General features: G+C 46.3%; 1 protein-coding gene across 1 annotated transcript; it reads left to right on the top strand.

Annotated features, from left to right (window-relative positions):
• The first annotated feature begins 2,853 nt into the window (after positions 1-2,853).
• Positions 2,854-20,820, top strand: RMDN3 (regulator of microtubule dynamics 3). The gene is made up of 13 exons (XM_012649409.1): positions 2,854-2,951; positions 3,308-3,501; positions 5,272-5,464; positions 5,873-6,016; positions 13,303-13,594; positions 14,404-14,506; positions 17,110-17,170; positions 18,732-18,807; positions 18,954-19,031; positions 19,241-19,339; positions 19,601-19,654; positions 19,794-19,874; positions 20,119-20,820. Exons 2-13 carry the CDS (start codon positions 3,315-3,317, stop codon positions 20,170-20,172), a joined length of 1,422 nt encoding a protein of 473 aa, XP_012504863.1. The 5' UTR covers positions 2,854-2,951; positions 3,308-3,314; the 3' UTR covers positions 20,173-20,820.
• Positions 20,821-22,995: the final 2,175 nt, after the last annotated feature.

Here is a 22,995-nt window from a genome sequence, read left to right as displayed (position 1 = left end):
GAAAAAATATAGAATAATTCTAATTACATAAAGCTCACAACATGCAAAACTAAACAACGTATTGTTTGTGGATAAAAACGTGGTCAAATTATAAAGAAAAGAGAATGATAAATATAATATTTGGGGAGCAGTTACTATTAATAGTTACCTCTGAGACAGGAAAGGGATGCAATATGGAGGAACATGCAGAGATGTGATGTTCTCTTTCTTACACTAAGAGTCTTATAAATGTATTCTTAATCTGTATACATACATTATTAATATTCTTTTATAGCCACTAAATATTTAATAACACTTTTTAAAACTAAACTTTTTATTTTTAATTAATTAATTTGCTCTGTTGCCCAGTTAGAGTACAGCAGCATCACCAAATGATTCTCCTACCTCAGCCTTCCAAGTAGCTGGGACTACAGGCATGTGTCACCATGTCTGGCCAAAAACTATTTTTTAAAGCGTCAAGAACCTTAGACATTATACACAAGGGGTAAGGCTACAATCCCAAGGCATTCGACTTGTCACCTCTCTTGGAAGAGCCAGGGAGCTGAGGCAGATGTTCTGCACAGAGGGCAGGACAGGAGTTTGAGGTCTGCTCTGCTCACCTCTCCCATGCTGGGCTCTGGAGCTGGTGGGAAAGAGAAGCGGGGTGGGGTTGGGGGGCATATCTCAGGCTGCCAGGGTTTTATTCCATTTGCAAAACTGGTCTGCAGATGCAGCATGAGATAAAGAGCTCCATCCACAACCACCTACCACACTGCTGATTGTCCTGGCAGCCACATGCCTTGCCAGATAACATCTTTAATATCCAGGGGGAAATGAATTCCCCCATTTAGTCTGTCCATCTGGCCTAGTCTCTCACCACAATCAGTTTATCTAGCAGAGCTGCCTCCCCTGGTAGAGAGGAGAAATTGTTCTGCAAATGAGCTTTCCATCACATCTGAGAAAGCACTGTCCAAGTGGCAGGGCCTGGGTGTTAGCCATTCCTTCTCTCCTTCCTTCCCCCATTCAGCTTTTATGGACGGCTTCTGCTAGGCACAGGGAACATGGAAATGAAGCAGAAATGAACCCCATCTTGGAAGAGTGAGCAGTCCAGTGGGGTAGACAGACTAGAAAGCAAATAATCACAGAACCAAGTGTAATAGAGGTAACAGCCTCAGGAACAGAGAAAGATAAAAAGATTAATTCCACCAAGGTGGTGATCTGAGAAGGTTTCTCAGAGGAAATGAGCTTTTATTTCCTCAAAAATAAAGTTAATATTTTTTATTACACAAGTGATGCACGTTTATTACAGAAAAGTGAGAAAAAATACTGGAAAAAGATATTAAAAACACTCTTACCACCAAAACAATCATAGTTAATCCCTTAGTGTATCTCAAAAGGGACTAATTGAACTGAATCTTTAGAAATGAGTAGGAGTTTTGAGTCCCATCTGGGTCGCCAAAAATAAAAAATAAAAATAAATGAGTAGGAGGTACTGGTGAAGTTCTATTCCTTAAACTGTGGTAGGCACCTCAATGCACTTATAGTGCTTCTTTACAATGCACATATACATTAAACGTATTCTTATATATATAAAATACCTCACAATTAAAAGGTAAATAAATATAAGACGTAGTCAAGGGTTTTCGGAGGACAGGCCTAGATATTTCAGCTGTCACTAAACTAAATTTTAACTCTTAAGAAATGTTAGGCCAGGAGCAGTGGCTCACACCTGTAACCCCAGCACTAGGAGAGGCTGAGGCAGCAGGATTGCTAGAGGCCAGGAGTTCGAGACCAGCCTGAGCAACATAATGAGATACCATCTCTATGAAAAATTTTAAAAATTAGCTGGGTGTGGTGGTGTGCACCTGTAGTCTCAGCCAATTGGGAGGCCGAGGCAGGAGCATCGCTTGAGCCCAGGAGTTTGAGGTTGTAGTGAGCTATGATGATGTCACTGTACTCCAGCCTGGGCAACAGAGTGAGACCCTGACTCAAAAAAAAAAAAAATTGACAATAAAATTAGAATCATAGTCCATAAAATCATAGTCTCTTTAGTTTCCAGAAGTACAAGAAGTTGCATAAAATCAGAACAGTAAAATGGAATTATAAAAGAATCTATGGGTCACTAGTGGACACAGAAAAACTTACTAATACAGATTGAAAACAAATTAAACAAAACCTGAAATGGTTCTCAACCAAATGTTAAAAAACATTATCATCAGATAAATAAATTTCAAAGATTCTATCCATTCTGGAATAGAAAAAGTTTACATTAACCTGTCCCTGCTTAATGTAAAAACGAGAAAGTTGATTTAAGATTTTTTAATGCTGGATGTGCATCTATAATTTGTCAGCTGGCAGATGCTGGCCCTGGGGAATTGGGGACCTCTTGTGGATAGGCAATAATTTATCTGTTCTCATTTGATCTTAGCGCTATTTTCAAAGGCGCTATTGTTGGGGCTTAGTACATGGTTTGAGTAAAACATCTATAAACTATAAAATTAAGCCGAAATGAAAGAAGTCTGTGCCATGACAGTGTCAAGGAAAGGCGGTTTTCCTGGTAGAGAAGGGGTCGTTCTAAGCAGAAGCGAAAGTAGAAAGCGTGAGTACGCTGAGCCTATTCCGGGAGCACCAAGTAACCTGGTGTGACTGGAGGGAAACAGAATCTTAGCTGGCCAGACCTGAGAGGTGGGAGTTACAGCTCGAGTGTCCAGCCCAGGAAACCTCCCAGCTTTCCTGCTTTTTTCCCCTCCCTTCTCTCGGCTTTCCCGGTTCCCCTTTCCAGCTTGCTGCTGGCTCCGCCCCTCTGGCGCGCCCGCGGCCCCGCCCCCCAAGGGCATCAGGGGCCGGAGGCGGAGCCTGTGTGGTCATCTCACCGCGCCTTCCTGCGGTGCGGGGAGCCCGCGGCGCCGTCTGACTGACGTCACGGTTATTGACAGGCTGCGGCGTCTGCTGTCATGGTGGCTAGCGGCCGGGTAAGGGTCTGGGTTGCTCTCCTGCCAGGCCAGAGCGCCTTCGGGGACACGGAGGAGGCCAGGAGATTGCAGCCAGAGTGGCGGGTTTGTTGTCTGCAGTGTGGTGAGGCTGAGGTGGGGGCTGAAGGCTCAGAAGCTGGACTCGGCGAACCGGGTCGGGGGTGTGCTGGAGGAGAGGCTACGTCCAGGCTGGGTGAGAGACAAGGTAGTCAGGCTCCGGGGGCTGGAGGAATCCCTAGGGTCCAGATTGGGGTGAGCGTAGTCAGGGTCTAGGCAGGATTCGGCCTTGGGGGGTGAGTTTACCAGGCTCACGAATCTCTCCCCGCTCGCCCGCTCGTGGCTCACGTGGGCTACAGGTGCAGCATGTCTAGACTGGGGTCCTTGGGCGGTGCCCGCGCGGGTCTGGGACTGCTGCTGGGCACCGCCGCTGGCCTTGGATTCCTGTGCGTCCTTTACAGCCAGCGATGGAAACGGACCCAGCGCCATGGTCGGAGCCAGAGCCTCCCCAACTCCCTGGACTACACGCAGACTTCAGAGCCCGGACGCCAGGGTAGGAGACCATCTCCTGAGACCGCGGTCACTGTCCACTAATGGGCCTGGGGTCCGGGCTGCATTTGGTAGAGGCTGTGAGAGGGGATGCCTGAGGGCTTCACTTTTTTGGAAAGCTTATTGAAAAGGAAGTCTTCGTTTTCTGTACTCTTTCCCTATATTTCCAGGAAAATGTGAAAAGACTATTTAGCTTTCACTTTTAGTTCTGGCTACAGTAGTGCTATATGTGTATTAAAGGCACTTCCTTAGTCTTGGGTGAGGTGTATAATAAATAGAGGAAAAGGGACTGCAAACTAGTGCAACCTCTGTGGAAAGCAATCTGCAGATACCTTAAAGGGATATAAGTGGATACCATTTGATCCAGCAATTCCATTACTGGGCATCTACCCAAAAGAACAAAAGACACTCTATAAAGACGTCTGCACTCGAGTGTTTATAGCGGCACAATTCACAATCGCAAAGATGTGGAAACAACCCAGTGCCCATCAATACATGAGTGGATTAATAAAATGTAGTGTATGTATACCATGGAGTACTATGCAGCTATAAGAAACAATGGTTATATAGCACCTCTTGTATTCTCCTGGATAGAGCTGGAATCCTTTCTACTAAGTGAAGTAGCCCAAGAATGGAAAAATAAACACCACATGTACTCACCAGCAAATTGGTTTCACTGATAAACACCTAAGTGCACATATAGGAATAACATTTATCTGGCGTTGGGCAGATGGGAGTGGGGAGGAGGGGATGGGTATATACAAACATAATGAGTGCGATGCGCACCATCTGGGGGATGGACACACTTGAAGCTCTGACTGGGAGGGGGAGGCAAGGGCAATGTAACCTAAACATTTGTACCCCCATAATATGCAGAAACAAACAAAAAAAATAGCTAAATAAATAAATAGAGGAAAAATCCAAAAGAAGGCAAAAGGAATAAGAATCTTGTAGGGATTAAAGGTCATGAGGCTTACATATTGCGTATTGGAACTTGGAAACTATCTAATTCAAGTTTTATTATCCTTATGAGGAAACAGATTCAAAAAGATTGTGTAACTTTCCTGAGATTGTCACAGAGTAAGTGGCAAGTTTGGGCTTGGGAACCTGGTCCCGTACTTTCCACAGTACGGGGCGGGGAGCATACTTCAGCTGAAGCTGAATGTGACTGGAAGCCAGCCACAGCTGAAATGGGTAGTGCTTTGAGTTTTGCAAAACTTTCAGGTTAATTCGTTTGAGCAAAGCATTCAGGGCTGATTCAAACCACTCCTCTCATCTTTGTGTGATAGGGGAGTGGTTAGATTATCTCACCCCATGTTAATTGGAAATGAGTGTTTTCTCTGATTACCAATGTTAGACGGTTTAGAAAAGTTTGTTTTGGAAGAGTTTTCAAAGAATTATCACCTTAGATTACAACTGATTGTCAGCATTTTATAATCTGGTGGTAACCTAGTATTGCAGGTATGCTTGTCACTCCTTCCCTTTTCTTGTGTTTTGTTCATTTGTAATTTCTTAGCATTTCTTCTACTGAGGTTGGGAGAAAGTGGCCACATTCCCAGGGATCTTTCTTACTCTGCATTCTTGAACATTTTTCTGGATAGTTACTTCGAGCTTGTTACCATGACTTAGCTGTGAACATATGCTATCTGAGCCTGAAGGGTCTTCTCTGTAAATTGAACTCCATTGAGAAGCAAGTGTTCTTGAATTCTAGGTGCGAGATCTTTTCCTCCTCATATCCCGTGGGTGTCACTGTCTCCTGTTCCCCTTGCCTCAGTGATGCTGTTGCGGGCCATCCCAGGTGAGGCTGGAGACGCTGCGGTGCTGCCCAGCCTGCCACAGGAAGGGCAGGAGAAGGTGCTGGACCGCCTGGACTTTGTGCTGACCAGTCTTGTGGCACTGCGGCGGGAAGTGGAAGAGCTGAGGAGCAGCCTGCAAGGGCTTGCTGGGGAGATTGTTGGGGAGGTCCGGTGAGTAATGCAGGCTTCTCTCCTGCTTTGCCCCCCACCCTCAACTTTTCCCTGCCTTTACAGGTTTTTCAGCTGAAGTGTGTTCTGGTCTTTGATGTCTGTCTCAAAGAAACCAGTTGTGTAGCTTCAAACCTAACTTGGGGGGAAGCTGTACGTTTGGTACCTGGCCTTGTATAAGCTCCTTGCTGCTTCTGGGCCCATGGTCTGTAGCAGCTGAAACTTTGTTCTGCCCGTGTAGTCTGGGCTCAGGGAGCTGCTCTTGTTGACCTCCTAAGGGTAGAGACCTGGGATTTTCTCTGCTGTTGGCCCTTTAATGAGGAGCAGTAGTAAGAAGCTCTCCCACAGTAAGGGGAGAGCCAGGCTGGATGGAGCCTAACGGTACCCTCTGGAATGGGGCCTGCTTTCCAGATCCCACATGGAAGAGAACCAACGGGTAGCTCGGCGGCGAAGGTTCCCGTTTGCCCGGGAGAGGAGCGACTCCACTGGCTCCAGCTCTGTCTACTTCACGGCCTCGTCGGGAGCCACGTTCACAGATGCTGAGAGCGAAGGGGGGTGAGTTGTCTCTCCTGGAGGCAGCTGTGGCTGCAGCCAGGCTGTGTTTTGTAAAAGTATTATTTATCAATGGAAAATTCAAGCTGCTGTAAATAATTTTTGGAACAAGGTAAAGTATAAATAAATAAAATACAGAACACTTGAAACAAAAAACCCCAATTTATGCCATTCTGACAAATGGAATTAACAGTGGTTATTATTTGCCTGTTGTTTTCTTCTGAGAGAGTTTATTTTTTACGTGGTTATTATATATTTTTATTAGTTTGGGCATTTTCCTGTGTTATCACAAGGACTTTACAAGCATTATTTCATGACTTTGTTCCTTTCCTTGAGTGGCTGAGCTGGGTATACAGAGATCTCTAAGCATGAAGTGTGCTCCCCCTCTGTGAATCACCCTCTTCCCACAGGGAAGCCCTGCTCCTGCTCCCTTGCATATTTACAAGTGAGAGGTGACCATACTGAGTTCCTAGTGGCCCAGCAGTCCTGACCATAGGGCTTTCTGTGAGGCGAGGCAGCAGGAAGAGTGTGGTAGACAGCGCCTCTAAGTTTGGTCAGGCTGAGTGCTTTTTGATTTTAAATCACTAGCACCACTTTGAAATTTTGGTCCCAAGGACAGAGTCTGATGCTGGCAGTGGCAGTATCTGCCCTTGTCTGCTGCTAGCTCTCGTTATCCAGCATGAGGTACAAAGGCTGATTGCTCATTGTCCAACCCTTCTTTCTCCTCAGGGAAGAGGTTAGTGCAGTGAACAGCCAAGGTATGCCAGGTCAGAGGAATTAGCTATAAACATGCACGTGGAGACTAGAAGTAAAAATCAGCCATTCGAGTTAATCTTTGTGGATTGTCCCTCTTTAGCTGAAACACCTCATAATACTACCTACCATTTAATCTTTCCTTCTGACGTACACCACTAAGCGCTTTAGGGGTATTTCCTCACTTAACCCTGTGACGCGGAGGCTGCTCTTCTGTTTCTCAGGTGGAGAACTTGAAGCTTAGTGGGGTTTGATGCCCAGACCAGGGTTGTACAGTGATCCAGTGCAGACTTAGCCTGTCTGACACTGAGTCCCATTCTCCTGACAGCTGGGCTCGTCTGCAGGGGTGTGAGGGTCTATGACCTGAGGCACAGCTTGGTCATCAGCGCATGTGAGGGCTTTGGCAGGAAGATGCGTAGCATGTAGCCCTTTGGAATTCTTCCCTTTGAGCTGCCGCAGCTCACTGCCCTGGGAGGGCCGCAGGCATAGCGGTACAGTTTGTTCAGCACCACTTACTCAGGAACTGCAACCTTGTTTACTTGTTTGGGCTATTATGTTCTTTTGCTTCTCTTTGTTTGGTTTTCTAAGAAAATTGACAATTACGTTATAGTCATGTGTCGCTTAACAGGAATACATTCTGAGAAATGTGTTGTTAGATAATTTTGTTATTGGGCGAACATCATAGAGTGTACTTACTACACAAACCTAGGTGGGATAGCCTGCTACATACCTAGGCTATATGGTCTAGCCTGTTGCTCCTAGGCTACTAACCTGTGTAGCATGTTACTGTACTGAATACTGTAGGCAGTTGTAACAATGGTAAGTATTTGTGTATCTAAACATACAAAAGGTACAGTATAAAAGATTTTAAAAAGCTGGGTATGGTAGCACTACTTGGGAGGCTGAGGATTGCTTGAGTCCAGGAGTTTGAGGCCAGCCTGGGCAACACAGACCTTGTTTCTACAAAAAATAAAAAATTGTACACCTATATGAGGCACTTACCACAAATGGAGCTTGCAGGACTGGAAGTTGCTCTGGGTGAGTCGGTGAGTGAGTGGTGAGTGAATGTGAAGGCCTAGGACATTCCTGTACACTGCTGTACACTCAGGCTACACTAAATTCATAAAAATATTTTTCTCCAGTAGTAAACGTTAGCTTATTGTAGCTTTTTTATTTTATAAACTTAAAATTTTTAAAAACTTTTTGACTCTTTTGTAATAATGCATTATATAGCTGTGCAAAAGTATTTCCTTTATATCCTTATTCTCTATGCTTTTTTCTATTTTTAATCTTTTTTTCCCCTTTTAAACTTTTTTTTTTAAAAACTAAGACGTAGGCTGGGCATAGTGGCTCATGCCTATAATCCTAGCACTTTAGGAGGCCAAGGCAGGAGGATGGCCTGAGGTCAGGAGTTCGAGACCAGCCTGAACAACATAGTGAGACACCATCTCTACAAAAATAGAAAAATTACCTGAGCATCATGGTGTGCGCCTATAGCCCCAGCTACTCAGGAGACTGAGGAAGGAGGATCACTTGAGCCCAGGACTTTGAGGCTGCAGTGAGCTATGATCGTGCCACTGCCCTGATGCCCTGGCAACAAAGAGAGACTCTGTCTCAACACACACACACATAGGAGCTGTCATCTCCTAGGATAACAATGCCTTCTGGAATACCTCCTGAAGGACCTGCCTGAGGCTGTTTTACAGTTAACTTTTTTTAATAAGTTGGAGTATACTCTAAAATAATGACAAAAAGTATATTAAATACTAGGCAACAGGAATTTTTTAGCTCCATTATAATCTTATGCGATCACCATTTTATATGCAGTCCATCCTTGACTGAAACATTGTTATGTAGCACATGACTGCACTCCCCTATTCCACGTCACTGCCATTGGTCACGAGTGCTGGATTTGATTACTCTTCAGGTGCCTATTGAAACAAAGGAGGTCTTGGTGAAACCCTCTAGTCCTCCGTTTGTAACTACCGTTGCCTAGGTTGTCCGATTCTGTTATCTGTATTCTTGAGGGCTAGCAGAAGTTGCCCTTTTCTATTCAATTTGCCTAAACGGCTCTGGGCCAGGATACAATTCCAGAGGCTGTGTTAGAGGAGGGAGCAAAAATGAAATTAATACTGGACACATCTGAATTGAAAAGAAAAAAAGGAATGAAGTAGTTGATAGTGGGCACTGAGACTTAAGGAGCATCTCTGCAACCCAAGGAAGCAAGTCTCTTGGGTGGGAAATTGATGTTTGAACCTTGTAAGGGGGTACAGGAGAGGTCACAGCTCTGCCCAAGATCAGGATGTAGAACTCAAGGCCCTTAACAATGATTTAAAGAAGTTGTGCAAACTTCTGGGGTTGGTGAGAGCCAGAGTGGTTAACCAGGAATGCTTGCGGGTCCTTCACTGTTTGGGGGCTCACCGGGGTTCCCAAGGTCACAGGAGCAGGGCAGGGCTGCCAGCCACCTGGGATGGGAAGGGTGGCTTTCTTTTTTTCTTTTTCTTTATTTTTTTTTTTAGAGATAGGGCCTTACTCTGCCATCCAGTCTGGAGTGCAGTGGCACCATCATAGTTCACTATAATCTTGAACTGGGCTCAGTTGATCCTCCCGATTCAGCCTCCCGAGTAGCTGGGACTGCAGGTACATGCCACCACGCCCAGCTGGGCTTTTCTTAATTATAGCTCCAGCAGGCTTAGTCCCATGACCGATCCTGTGGCATGTGAAAGCCAGTAGTGGTGCAACACTCTGTGGTTTAGCTGGCTGCCAGCTAGGACAGTGGCCATGGTGAACGATTCTTTTTGCCATAGTCAGTGCCATATAGGTCAAAGGGGAATTCTGGAAGAAGTCCACAAACTCTGAAATGGCTTTGAACATGTGGGCCTTGGGGCAAGGACAGCAAGGCAGGGGCTGCTCTGTTTCACTGAAGGCTGTCTTCCCACTTTCTTCTAAATAAAGTAACTTTGAGCTCCCAGGAGATTGACCGAATGTGGCAGAGGCAGAATCACTGTGCCCGTCTGTGAGCTTGTTCCCTGGGCACCTACCAAACACAGCTTGAGTTCTTGTCAGAAGCCAGCTTGTCTTAAAACACTAGCTCCTCCAGCAAGCATTCCCGGGGAGCCTGGCTAGGAGGGACTGCCCGCACCATCTTCCTCTTCACTCCTCAGGCATTTGTCACCTCATTTAGGTTGCGTTTGTCTCCCCCCACAACTGACAGCCTCTTAGGGCCTGAGCCCATATGCCTGGTCATCTTTGAATGGCTCACACTCAGCCCCTCTAATGGGGCTTAGGCAGAGCTTAAGAGGGGACGTGTGTGTAACTGCATCCTTGACTACTGACTGTGGCCTTTCCTCAAGGAACAGAGTAGGATAGGTGGGCCTCCTTGCTCAGAGGGAGCCTGGGGTTTCCAGCCCACTGTGGGAACAGTGTGTTCCTCCTGAGTGCACAGGGCCAAAGGGCCTTTTCAAAGGTCCCCACTTGTCCCTGGCAGATTGCAAAAGGCTCACAGAAGGGGGTTTTCTCCAGGGGCTGGGCCGCCAGTCTGGGAGGCGGAAGGTGTGCGAATGGCATGAGAGAATGGTGTAAATGCAGTAGCGCTGGCACATGATTTTAATCTCTCCTGAGACCCTGGAAGTCCATGCCAGGCAGTGGGTTTTCAGACTGGTGAGGCAGAGCTCCTTGAAGTGAGGCTGAGGTACGATTAAAGTCCTCTTTGTGCCAGCCTCGCCAGAGCCTCCCTGCCTCAAAGGGCTCTGCCAGCTCTCACTCTGTAGGTGGTGGCAAGGTCCCTCCTGACCTCTGCATCTCCTTGGCTCTGTGAGCTCCAGCCTTTAGACCCAGAGCAATGGCAGCATTGTAGGACTCCCCTCCTGGCTCAGGGCTCGGGAGAGACCATGCTGATGCCAGTGCTCTAGGAGGGAAAAGAGCAGTGGTCCCTCCCTGGGAGTGCCGAAGGCACAGAGACTCTTGTTTGGAACTCATTGGCTGGGGCAGCGCTCAACCCAGCAGCAAATAGGGTCTCCCTCTCTTCTAGCAGAGGGAGATGAGGAGACTCAAGCTTTCCACTCTAGATAAACCATTTACCCATTTTGCCTTTGGGCCTGGCGGGGCAGAGTAAACTCTGGTTTGATTTTCTCATTTGGGACAGATTCACTTGGGAGTTTCTTTAGGTCGTTCTGTGGTCTTGCTCATCACTACCCAATTTGGTTGTGAAATCTGATGTGACTTTTCTTTGTCCCCTTAATTTCTAGTTTTTAATGCAAATTGCAAAAGGGGAAGATGCATGGATAACCTCTTAAAAAACAAGGTGAGGGCCGGGCGCAGTGGCTCACGCCTGTAATCCTAGCTCTCTGGGAGGCCGAGGCGGGCGGATTGTTTGAGCTCAGGAGTTCGAAACCAGCCTGAGCAAGAGCGAGACCCCGTCTCTACTAAAATTAGAAAGAAATTAATCGGACAACTAAAAATATATAGAAAAAATTAGCCGGGCATGGTGGCGCATGGCTGTAGTCCCAGCTACTCGGGAGGCTGAGGCAGGAGGATTGCTTGAGCCCAGGAGTTTGAGGTTGCTGTGAGCTAGGATGACACCACGGCACTCTAGCTTGGGCAACAGTGAGACTCAAAAAAAAAAAAAAAAAAAAAAAACCAAGGTGAGGCCCAGTGCAGAGGCTCACGCCTGTAATTCTAGTACTTTGGGAGGCCGAGGCAGGAGGATCGCTTGAGGTGAGGAGTTCAAGACCAGTCTGAGCAACATAGCCAGACACCATCTCTACAAAAAAGAGAAAAATTGGCTGGTGCCATGCACCTGCAGTCCCAGCTACTCGGGAGGCTGAAGCAGGAGGATTGCTTGAGCTCTGGAGTTTAAGGTTGCTGTGAGCTACAGTGATGCCATTGCTCTTATGCTCTGAGCCCAGGCAACAGAGCAAGACCCTGTCTCCAAAAAACAAAACAAAAAAACAAGGTGAGGTTAGGAAGTTGTTTTTTTTCCCCGCCCCCCTGAGACAGGCTCTCGCTCTGGAGCCTGGAGTGCAGTGGTGCAATCATAGCTTACTGTAGCGTCATACTCTTGGGCTCAGGTGATCCGCCTGCCTCAGCCTCATGAGTAGCTGGGACTACAGGCATGCGTGCACCACTGTACCCAGCTGATTTGTTTTGTAGATAGGTCTCATTATGTTGCTCAGGTTGGTCTCAAACTCCTAGCCTCAAGCAGCCCTCCTACCTAGGCCTCCCGTAGTGCTGGGATTACATGCATGAGCCATCATGCCCAGCCAGGAAGCTTTTAAATACCTGACAATAGCTTCCTGTAGTAGATGTTCCTGGGATCCCTTTTTTAGATGTGACTTGAAGGTCCTCTATAAGGATGCAATCAGCATGGATTGGGCCCCAAGTCTGGGTGCTCACTTGGTACCTGCCAGAGCCTGTCCCCTTGTTGTCTCTGGTTTTCTGGATGAGGAAGACAGCACTTCTGCCTATGACATTCACCCCAACTTTAGGCTCTCTTGTGTTGACTTTTTTGTAGGTGTCTCCCTCATCTCTCCTTTGGTTCTGTTTTGCTTCTGCTGTAGGGCACCTGCCCTTATCTTTTATTTCAGGATAGAGGAAATGATCCTAAGCTATTCCCTATGTTTCAGGACCTTCTGGCTCTGATAGACCCTGCTTTTCCCTCCCTCAGTCTAGAGAGATTTCTGGTGTCTGCTCCTGGCTGCTGGAAGTCCTACCTTCTCCCTTGCTCAGTTATTGTATGATTCAGTTGGCAGTTAGAGAAGGTACACTGATTGCAGACAAGATCCGAGAGAAACTCGGCTTCCTCTCAGAAATACCTTCCCAAGGGGTCTGTCTGCATTTTCTTCCTCTCCTGCTTCCAGCTGCAAAGTGCTCATACTACCTCCCTCCACACTCTCAAGGTTCCCAAGGGCTACTCCTGTTGTGGTTTAGGTTTGGTTATTGACTGGGGTCAGAGACACAAGTGTGAGAAAGAAAATGTGTGTATGTGTGGCTGCCCATGGCCCCAGAGGCTGGCATTCATGCATGTTGGTTCTGGCAAGGTGTCTTTGGCTGATAAAACAGCAGTTGACAAATCCGTACCCTAGTAACGTTTTTATCTTAAACATTTTTACTTATAAAAAGAATATATGCTTACTAAAGCACTCATATACTATTAAAATTTAGAAGAAAAATTACCCTTAATTCATCTGCCCTAAGAGATCTACTGGCAACGTTTTGTACATATCTTTCTCAGCTTTTTCTTTTTTTCTGGTAGATTTGGTGGTGGCTAGGGGGTTCTCATATTGGCCCTGGCTGCCACAGGGCTCCAGCTGGTTGACTGCTTTTTCCCTCCTGGATCACTTCCCAACCCAGAGTTCCCGTGGGAAGCTTTCCATTGAAGACTAATTTTTGTCCTTAAGTTGTAGAAATGATTGTTATTTGGTACTTCGAAGGACAGTGCCACATAGAATCCCTCTTTGGGGCTAGGGGATAGGCCCTTGAGGCTTGGAGCTGAATAATCCCCTCCCTTGACCCTGTCACTTACATTTCTCTGCCAGTTATATGACAGCCAATGCCGAGTCTGACTATGAGCGGGACTCCGACAAGGAGAGTGAGGACGCGGAAGATGAAGTGAGCTGCGAGACCGTGAAGATGGGGAGAAAGGATTCTCTGGACCTGGAAGTGGAGGTGGAGGCAGCATCGGGTCTGGTGCCCAGTGCTCTGGAGGCTGGAGGTTCCTTGGGCCTGGAGGATGTGCTGCCCCTCCTGCAGCAGGCGGACGAGCTGCACCAGCGTGACGAGCAGGGCAAACGGGAGGGCTTCCAGCTGCTGCTCAACAACAAGCTGGCGGTGAGCCTCCAGCTGCCTGCCTGCTTCCCTCCCTCCCCCGCTCAGCTCCTGACCCCTAGGGAATGAAGGAAGGTCCATGTGGTTGCTGACCATGCACAGTGACATGGGAAGGGAAATGGGGGTGAGATGGCTGGTTGTGCATGTAGCCTGCAGGTTGCATATCCTCTTCCAAGGATGCCCAGCATGGATCCTGGGAGCAGTGTACTCCTTGCCCCAGAGCCGCTTCCCCTCTGGGGTGGAGGAGCGCAGTCTGCCTCTTCTAGAGATACTGCAGAAAGAGCTCCACCTCTCACTTGTAGGGGGAAATGTGCAAAGAACTGGAATGGGTTTTTTTTTCTTTTTTGTTTCCCTTGAGGCAGAACCAAAGCTGCCTGTCTCACTTGAAGTTTCCATCACAAGTGACGACTGTGTAGCTCACTCAACCACATTTCCCTTCTCAGGTTCACTGACAAAATTTATGTTCATCCAGGTAAAAGTGCCCCCTCAAAAGTTAGGATTTTCCCTTGGGCAATATCACATTTTTTCATGTGTCAGCAGACCCTTCTTGCTGTGCCTCATGACATCTTGAAGTTGACTTTTCCTTCTGGCAGTATTAGGCCAGAATGCCCTCACGCTGTGATTGATTGTGCAAGCTATTGGCTAGAGATAACGTGTCATCAGTTAACTGCACGTGGGAAGTGGTGGGCAAGGGAAAGCTGTGCAAAGGCGCTGGCCCAGTGTCAACAACTGTAACTGCGGGGGAAGGCCAGGGCCCCTGTTCTCCATGGCTGAGGGAAAAGAGGCCTTACCCCTTTCTGTTTGGTCTGCAGTATGGAAGCCGGCAAGACTTTCTCTGGCGCCTGGCCCGGGCTTACAGTGACATGTGTGAGCTCACTGAGGAGGTGAGCGAGAAGAAGTCATATGCCCTAAATGGTAAGTGCTGACAGTTCCTGGTAGGAAGGTGACCGACTGATTCTCATACTTTGATTCTGGGGGCAAAGCTGGCCCATCTGCCTGGGAAAGCCACCAAGATGCTGGCTGTCAGGGCACTTGTGGCTCAGCTACTCACTAGGGACAGCCTCTGGCTCCCGAGGACCTTTGCTTCCACCTCTCGAGGAAGACAGCACAGTCTTTGCTCATGTGTACACCATGGTGATTAACACAAGTACATGTTTTTATTTTGGTTTTTGTTTTAAACAACTGAGGCTGGGATGCATACGTTTTTAGAAGTAGTTGTATCACATTAGTGTCATGCTTTGTTTTTGTTCCCCAGCCACAAAGAGGGAGCTAAAGCCCCTTAAACTGAGGTTTTTTGCGGCTGCTTAGGAATCTGGTTTCAGTTACAGAGCCTGTGGGGCAGGTGTTCTGAGAACACAGTGAGTGAAGCATGTGTGATGAGCACTTAGGAGAAGCAGTTTGGGAGATTACTGCTAGCTTGGAAGTCCCTGGGATCTGCTTGGCAAGTCTGTTGGCAAAGTCTACCCTGGAGGATAGGGTGCACCTGACCTGTGTCAGGCTCAGGGTTTGGCCTTGTCTGTCTTGAGATCAGAGAATCCTCTAGGACTTTAAAAAGAGACTGATGTGTCCTGCCTAGCCACACACTGAGTCGGGCACCTTCAATGGGCTTCCAGGTCTGTGGTTCAGTAAATTATCTAAAGTGGATTCAGGCCAGGAGCAGTGGCTCACTCCTGTAATGCCAGCACTTTGGGAGGCTGAGCTGGGAGGATCACTTGTGGCCAAGAGTTTAAGACCAGCTTGGGCAACACAGACTCTTTTGAGACCCTTGTCTCAAAAAATTCTGCTTTTCCTCCTAAATTTCAGGTGAGGATTCTGATCAACTTTGGGGCTGATTTTTGGACCCTTAGTGTCCACAACCTTTCCTTTCCTTTCTGATCATTGATCATCTCTTATTAGTGCTTGCGACATGAACCCTGAAGGTAGAGGTAGGGGCAGTGGTTAGAGGAGCAGCCACAGTCAGTGACTGTTTGGTCTGGCTTCCTGAGCTTAGCACCCCTTAGCACATCTGACCTGCTGGAGGTCAGATGACTTTGGAGTGTCTTTGAAAATCCTGCTCTGGGATTGTAGCCTTTAAGAACTATCCTTGGGCCGGATGCAGTGGCTCACACCTGTAATCCCACCACTCTGGGAGGCCAGGAGTTTAAGACCAGCCTGAGCAAGAGTGAGACCCCATCTCTACAAAAAAATAGAAAAATTAGCTGGGCGTGGTGGTGTGCCTATAGTCTGTCCCAGCTACTTGGGAGGCTGAAGCAGGAAGATTGCTTGAGCCCAGGAGTTTGAAGTTGCAGTGAGCTGCGATGATGCCACTGCACTCTAGCCTGGGAGACAGAGTGAGACCCTGTCTCAAAACCAACCAACCAACCAAAAAAGCCATCCTTGCTGGGTCTAAAGTTCATTTTGTCTATCTCTAAAAACCGGAGGCAGGCATTCTTCGGGATCTCAGGCAATATCTTAATCTACCCCGCTGTCCGTCAAGCTTGGCAGGAACTGGTTGTCTCATACTTTGCTGTTACTTTCCTAATGAGACAGTGCTTTGAAGGGGGCAGAAAGAAGTGCCCTAAGTGGCAGGGTCCCATATTGGCGGGGCCATATGGTCCTTCTGCTGGGAAAGGGGGATGTGGAGTCCTTCACAGCACCAGTTGACTTAAAAATGCATTTGTCATGTAAACCTTATACCATAATTATCACTCAAATGAGGCACTTTGGATTAGCCAGCCTACCACCTTAAAACATTTTATTTGTTCCGTTTTCTCCCTGTTCCCTCCCAAGCTCTCTCCATTTTAATCAAAGAAGTCCCATTTTGCCGTGTATTCTTTTCTCCAGTGCACAGGCATTATGGTCCTCATCTTATAGTCTGTAGGTTCCAGCCTCCTTGATATTCTAAGGGACGACCTTTGTCAGAACTTTCCTGTGTTTGGGCTTTGATTTCTTCATTGGAAGACTAAGAAAACTTGGGTAAGACTAAGCAAAAGTCACCTCTGGTCAGACCTCAGTCCATTTGGCTCTTGGGAAGGAGTTTTGGCCTAGAGCTGTGATTAACATTCTTGGATCATTGATCCTTCCTGAGAACTTTGTCAAAGCTATAAACCCTCTCTCCAGTTAAATGCACATATACCTAAAATTTTACACAATTTGAGATTCATGGACATCCTGAAGCCTCTCTATAGACCTCAGATCAAAAACCCTCCAAAATAAGGTCCATTGGTGAGTTTCTGATCGTTGTCCGGTCCTTTTATATTTAAAATGTTAAAATTGGCTTCCAGCACATCAGGTGGGTGTTATAAAAAGAAGCTACCTGGGGCTGCTGATGACACAGATGGGGAACCTGAGGTGAAGCAGAAGTCATCCCTTAGAAGCTGTCTGTGGCCTTTCATTCTGTTACAGTTCACAACTATTCCCAAACAAGTCAAGTTGGGCAGGGATTGGTGAGAGGTAAAGCAGTCATTCTTCCCACAGCTCTTCCGGTGCAGTTGTGCATAGGAGCCCACATCGACTCTGGATCTACCTTTGTCTTACAGGAAAAGAAGAAGCAGAGGCTGCTCTGGAGAAGGGGGACGAGAGTGCTGAATGTCACCAGTGGTAATAACACGCTGCAGGGTTCTGGGAAGAGCCAGCAAGGACCAGAGTAGAGGAAAGCCCTTTGCTCTGCTCTGGCCACAGAGGCATTTGCCAAAGGAACCAGGAGAGGGAGCTCAGGCTTGTATTTCCACAGGCCTTACTCTGCCCCCAGCCAGTTGACCAAGTTTTCTTTGGGAGGTGCCTTGGGTGTGAGCAAGGGGGAGTACAAGCTTTTTTCTGACGGGGCTTGGAGAGATGAGTAGCTTTGTAAGAGTCATCCCAGCTACAAAACTTGTGAATTCTTGGTTCCTCAGGGATGCTGGGACAATTTGCAGCTCTCCTGTCTTGTATCAGCTCTTCTTTTCCCTAGCTGCGATCTCTGGCTTGGTGGTGGGCTTTGGCTTCTTTGCTTGGTTCGCATGAGGAAAAGTGGACGTGAGCTCACCCCCACGGAGTTCAGTGGTCAATTTATTGGCTTATAAGAAAAACTATCAGGCCCTTTTGTGGTCTCATGTGAGGTAAATTTCTGCCAACTTGCATGGGTCAGGGCCAACTCATGCCCTGGGGGCCTGGTTCCAGCATCTTAGTTTTAGTGAAAATGTTCCTTCCATATCTCCACCCGCGGATTGTGAGCTATGTGAGAGGCTGTGTTTTTCCATCTGGTGCTAAAACTTTGTAGTAACCCTTTCTTGGGGGTCACTGCTTCCCTGGGCTCCCAGAGATGGAGATTGGCCTCACATTTTCTTGGCTATTCCTGAGGAACAGCTGTTTGGATTAAACACGGAAATGAGCCTCTGCAAGTATCTGATACAAATATACCCCAGATATTTAGCAAATACCTGAAAAAGCAACTTGTGCCTGGTTAGACACTCACCTAATGTCAACTGTACTTCTAGGAACGGTGCTGGGGGGGCGGGGTAAGTAAGACCTTGTTTTTGAAGACAGAAGATGGAAAGCTGGGTGGTTTGTTGGGCTTGGGGATGGCGAGGATGTAGAGGGGAAGGTCTTTCTTCCTCTGGTTCTGTTGGTTCCAAAGTTATCATTAGAAATTCCTAGAGTATCCCCTTCCAATTTGACCGTACTAAGACATTGCTTCCCAAGTTCCAATGATGTATCTGTATACTTCCAAGGTCACTAAGTCCCTCTTAGTGTCTACTTAGGAGACAAAAAGCAATGTACTAAGGTCTCTCATACTTTGATGCTGATTATTATTTGATGCTTTTCAAGTTTTTATGACACCTGTGGCTATATTGTTCATGAGAAAGGGGAAATTTGGAGATTTGGACTGAGACCTTGCCTAAATATTAAGTGTAAGGGAGAGTTGTTGTGAAGAACCCAGCCTTTTTGTACCTAGATCACATTGGGGAATTGTAAGCCTACCACTGTGTGTGTTAAAGAATACTAATTGGGGCCACAGGTCAGTGGAGAGTGGGAATTACACACAGATGAAAACTTTATTTTCAGCTCTAGTTGAGGGTGGAGGGGCAGGGGACAGTGCAACTAGCCTGTGGGTTAGACGTCCATTCCTTGCCGTGATGGTACTTGGCCCTTGGCCCTGAGCTTGCTGCTGCTTCCCCCTTAGGTACGCAGTGCTTTGTGGTCAGCTGGCTGAGCATGAGAGCATCCAGAGGCGCATCCAGAGTGGCTTTAGCTTCAAGGTGAGGATGGGTTCCTCCTTCCCTCACGCTGGCCTATTCCAGATTTCCTGCTCCTTTCCAGCTTGCTTTGAAGAGGCCTTCTTGCCTCTCTTCCCTTTAGCAACTCTCATGTCTGACATTAGTTTATATTTACATTTTCCCCTTAGGAGCATGTGGACAAAGCCATTGCTCTCCAGCCAGAAAACCCCATGGCTCACTTTCTTCTTGGCAGGTGGTGCTACCAGGTGAGCTGTATTCCAAGACTTTGTCCTATGACACTGATGTTCTTGCAGGAAGAACAGGGTCCTTAGCCTGCTCTGTCTTAGTTGCCATTTCCTTTGAATACTCACTTTGTTAGTTGGACCCAGCCCTGTTTGACTCTGTTTATTTTCAGTACAGAATATTCAGTGTTCCTAAAGATAACCTTTAAAACCTTTTGATCTTTTGGTGGCAGGTGTCTCACCTGAGCTGGCTAGAAAAAAAAACTGCTACAGCCTTGCTTGAAAACCCTCTCAGCGCCACTGTGCAGGATGCCCTCCAGAGCTTCCTAAAGGTATCAGGGAAGGGAGGGATGGATGGCAGCCAAAAATACCAGAGCAACCTTGTTTTTCCTGAGGACGTTATTGGGACTCCTAAGGGGAGGAGGCAATTTGTGCTTGCCTGTTCTGTGGGAAAATCAGAATCACCTGCAGAACTTATTCCCAGACCCACTGAATCAGTCACCAGGGTGGGGACTGGAAATCTCTACTTAATAAACTTCAGCCCAACTTGAATTTGGAAACTTCTTACTGAAATATCTTCTTTTCTTCTCTAGGCCGAAGAACTACAGCCAGGATTTTCCAAAGCAGGAAGGGTATATATTTCCAAGGTAACCTCAACTCACCTGTCTACTTAAAAATGAACATGTTTATGTTGACAGTATTTCTGGAAGTCCTGAAAGCATACCTAACTCACCCCCTTCTAGTTTCTGATATTTCTCCCAGGTTTTCACTGTTGTCTCTTCTCAGTGCTACAGAGAACTAGAGAATAACTCTGAAGCTAGAAGGTGGATGAAGTTGGCCCTGGAACTGCCAGATGTCACTAAGGAGGTAATACTTTTATAAGAGCTTTCTAATACTGGGTTCCATTACTGAGTCATCATGTGACCTTTTTAGGAAAGAGTCTACCCCTTTGCACAGATGCCCTTCTAGGATAGGGTAAAGGCTCCAAGCTATTCTGTGAAAGGAGAGAGACTATAACAGCTCAGGAAGAAAGCAAAGGGCCCCTCTTCTCCAGCTCCAGTGGGTTTGGAAAAAATTTTGAGTCCTGGATTTGTTCTCTTTCTCTCCCTAGGATTCAGCTTTCCAGAAGGAGCTGGAAGAATTGGAAGTGATTTTAGGAGAATAATCAGATTTCGATGGCCTTCATCACTGGAGTGATACCACTACTTAAAGGGGGGGAAAAAAAAAAATCAAGGCTTTCTTCCTTAGACTCTACTAAGATCATCTGGTTTAGGATTCCCCAACTTCTTGTCTTTTGTCAATCAGTTAATTTATTCTAATCTCTTACCTAATCTAAAATTGGGGAAGTATTTGTGGCCTGCTCTCCCCCTTAAGTGAATTTTTGAAAAATCAAGACAGTCTAGCACCTGCCCTGGGGCTAAGAATGGCAGAGCTCTGAAGGCTGCTAGAGCTGAGAGGATGAAGTAGCAGCACTGTGCTGGTGAAGTGGATGGACTTCAAAAAGTTACAGGAACAAAGCACAGAACTTGTCACGCTCTAATATTTTCACTAATACTCAACACCTACATATACACAGTCCTAAGATCACTACTTACCAGGTAAAAGGAGAGGTCAGAGCAGCGAACGGATATTGCTGCCTTATCACCTATCATGTGGATTCTACCTGTATTTCTGGACTGGACCATTTGATTTCATGTCCTGGAAGCTCTTGAAATGACACCAGTGGCATAGGGTTTATGAACCTGTAAAACAATGATCTGAAGAGCTGCCTGGAGTATATTTTGGTACAAACTTGAAATAAACCAAATTTGATTGGAAGTGATTATATTCTCCTTTCTCTATTTCAGTTATCAGCTCTTTATTCTTGCTCAATACCTCCATACTTGTTTCCTCCTACAGAGGCTATTGCAGACAGGTAGAAAAACAGGTCACCAAATACTTAGTTTAGAATAAGCTCTTTGGTTAATGTTCTTTCCTGTGGAAATTTTAGTTACATGTAAAATATAGGCAGAGATTTTTAGTAAGGGCTTATTTTTATTGCAACTAAGCAAGGCCAACAGCACAAACCATAATTCCACCTAAAAGAAAAACTGAGTTTCTAGGTCAAAGTCTCTTAAATACCTTATAGGACCATAAGATTGGGACACTATTACATAAGAACTAACCTTTTACTCCCGTATCTGTCACTGTGGCTTTATACCATCCCAGGCTTATTTTGTCATATGAAAACAAAGAGGGGACCACCTAAACTCAATTCTGGGGATAAAACATTTTGTTATCTAAAACCCAGATTCAGTGGGCCTGGGAATCTATATTTTTGATTAATTGCAGGTGATTCTGATTTTCCCACAGAACAGGCAAACACAAATTGCCTCCTCCCCTTAAGAGTCCCAATAACGTCCTTGGGAAAAACAAGGTTGCTCTGGTATTTTTGGCTGCCATCCATCCCTCCCTTCCCTGATACCTTTAGGAAGCTCCCTCTGGAGGGCATCCTGCACAGTGGCTGCTGAGAGGGTTTTCGAGCAAGGCTGTAGCAGTTTTTTTTTTCCTAGCCAGCTCAGGTGAGGGACCTGCCACCAAAAGATTAAGGTGTGAATAAAAGGTTTTAAAGGTTGTTTGTCAGCTGGGTGCAGTGGCTCACGCCTATAATCCTAGCACTTTGGGAGGCCGAGGCGGGAGGATTGCTTGAGCTCAGGAGTTCCAGACCAGCCTGAGCAAGGGCTAGATCCTATCTCTACAAAAAAGAGAAAAATTAGCCTGGTGTGGTATTGCAGGCCTGTAGTCCTAGCTACTGGGGAGGCTGAGGCAGGAGGATCGCTTGAGCCCAGGAGTTCGAGGTTGCAGTGAGCCATGATGATGCCACTGCACTCTAGCCTGGCAGACAGAGTGAGACCCTATCTCAAAAAAAACAAAAGCTGCATTAAATTGACTTGAGTCTTCCTATCTCCCTACATACAGTGGGACCAACAAAGGCAGCAAGAGAGACGTTCACTGCCTTTTCCCAATAAATACTAAGTGAGAGGTCCTTTGAAATTTGGAGAGCTGGTTAAAACTTTATCTCGAGTAGAAGTTTGAAAGGAAGAGAAATATTTTAAACCGCTGAAGTAAAATAATGCAGGCAAGTATCAGAACTCCACAACATGAGACTTATGGAATAAAAACAAAGACCACAGGAAAGCCATGCTGTATCTTATAACATTTTCCATTAAGTTGAAGGACAAATAAGCTCAATCATCTCAATGTAGGACTACCCTTTCAGTTTTCAAACCTTAAAAAGCAATAGAAACTGATCACCCCTACCCAGTGCCAAAAAGATATCATGGAGACCCTATCTTGAAATATTCAGTTTGCACTAGAGTAACTACTATAAACAACACATTCATTACAAATAACTACTTTATTAGCAGCCTAACAATCAATCTGCTTACTCAGCCTCTGAAATACTTAAGATTCCAGCATTATCTTGAGTTAGTGTTAGCAGTAAAAGACCAAGCAAGTAAATGGTGAAGGGCTGATGGATTAGCAGGCCTTGAGCAAGACTCTTTAACCAAAAACAAATTCTTACATAAGAGTGTTCAAGCATACAACTTAAAAACCTACTTCTGATTGATGGGAGTTGTACTGACAGAGAAAAAGAACCTATGCAGAGACCCATTCCTTTTGCTACATACATAGCACAGGCATTTTATTTTACCATCATTCAGAAGTGAGAGAAGGGTCAGGTCTCCCAAGCTTTAGTTCTCTTGGGGACATAAAATTGTCCAATAGACAGCTGTTAGACCTGAGTCAATCCCAAGGCACTATATCAAAGGTATTTCATACCTCTCCTCCAAAACTATAGAGAAATCATATAGAGATTAATGCACTCCAGAAGGAATAAACATTTCAGATCAGTTTGTGACTACTGTTTACACCATCAGAAAAGCTGATACAATAGTTGGTTTTCCTGGAAGCCTCTTCCTGGCAGTCACAACAGGAAGAGGCCTAT

The sequence above is a fragment of the Propithecus coquereli genome, unplaced genomic scaffold (assembly GCF_000956105.1).
Source record: "Propithecus coquereli isolate 6110/MARCELLA unplaced genomic scaffold, Pcoq_1.0 Scaffold3, whole genome shotgun sequence".
Lineage (NCBI taxonomy): Eukaryota > Metazoa > Chordata > Mammalia > Primates > Indriidae > Propithecus > Propithecus coquereli.
The sequence above is the reverse complement of the archived record's forward strand: the minus strand, read 5'-3'. Positions and strand labels throughout refer to the sequence as shown.

What these genes read in the sequence shown, in the direction of transcription:
- RMDN3 (XM_012649409.1), top strand. Translation starts at nt 3,315, where the DNA reads ATGTCTAGACTGGGGTCCTTGGGCGGTGCCCGCGCGGGTCTGGGACTG. An exon ending in AGAGTGGCTTTAGCTTCAAG is followed by an intron (nt 18,808 to 18,953) that starts GTGAGGATGGGT and finishes TTTTCCCCTTAG; the next exon opens with GAGCATGTGGACAAAGCCAT. An exon ending in TGCCAGATGTCACTAAGGAG is followed by an intron (nt 19,875 to 20,118) that starts GTAATACTTTTA and finishes TTCTCTCCCTAG; the next exon opens with GATTCAGCTTTCCAGAAGGA.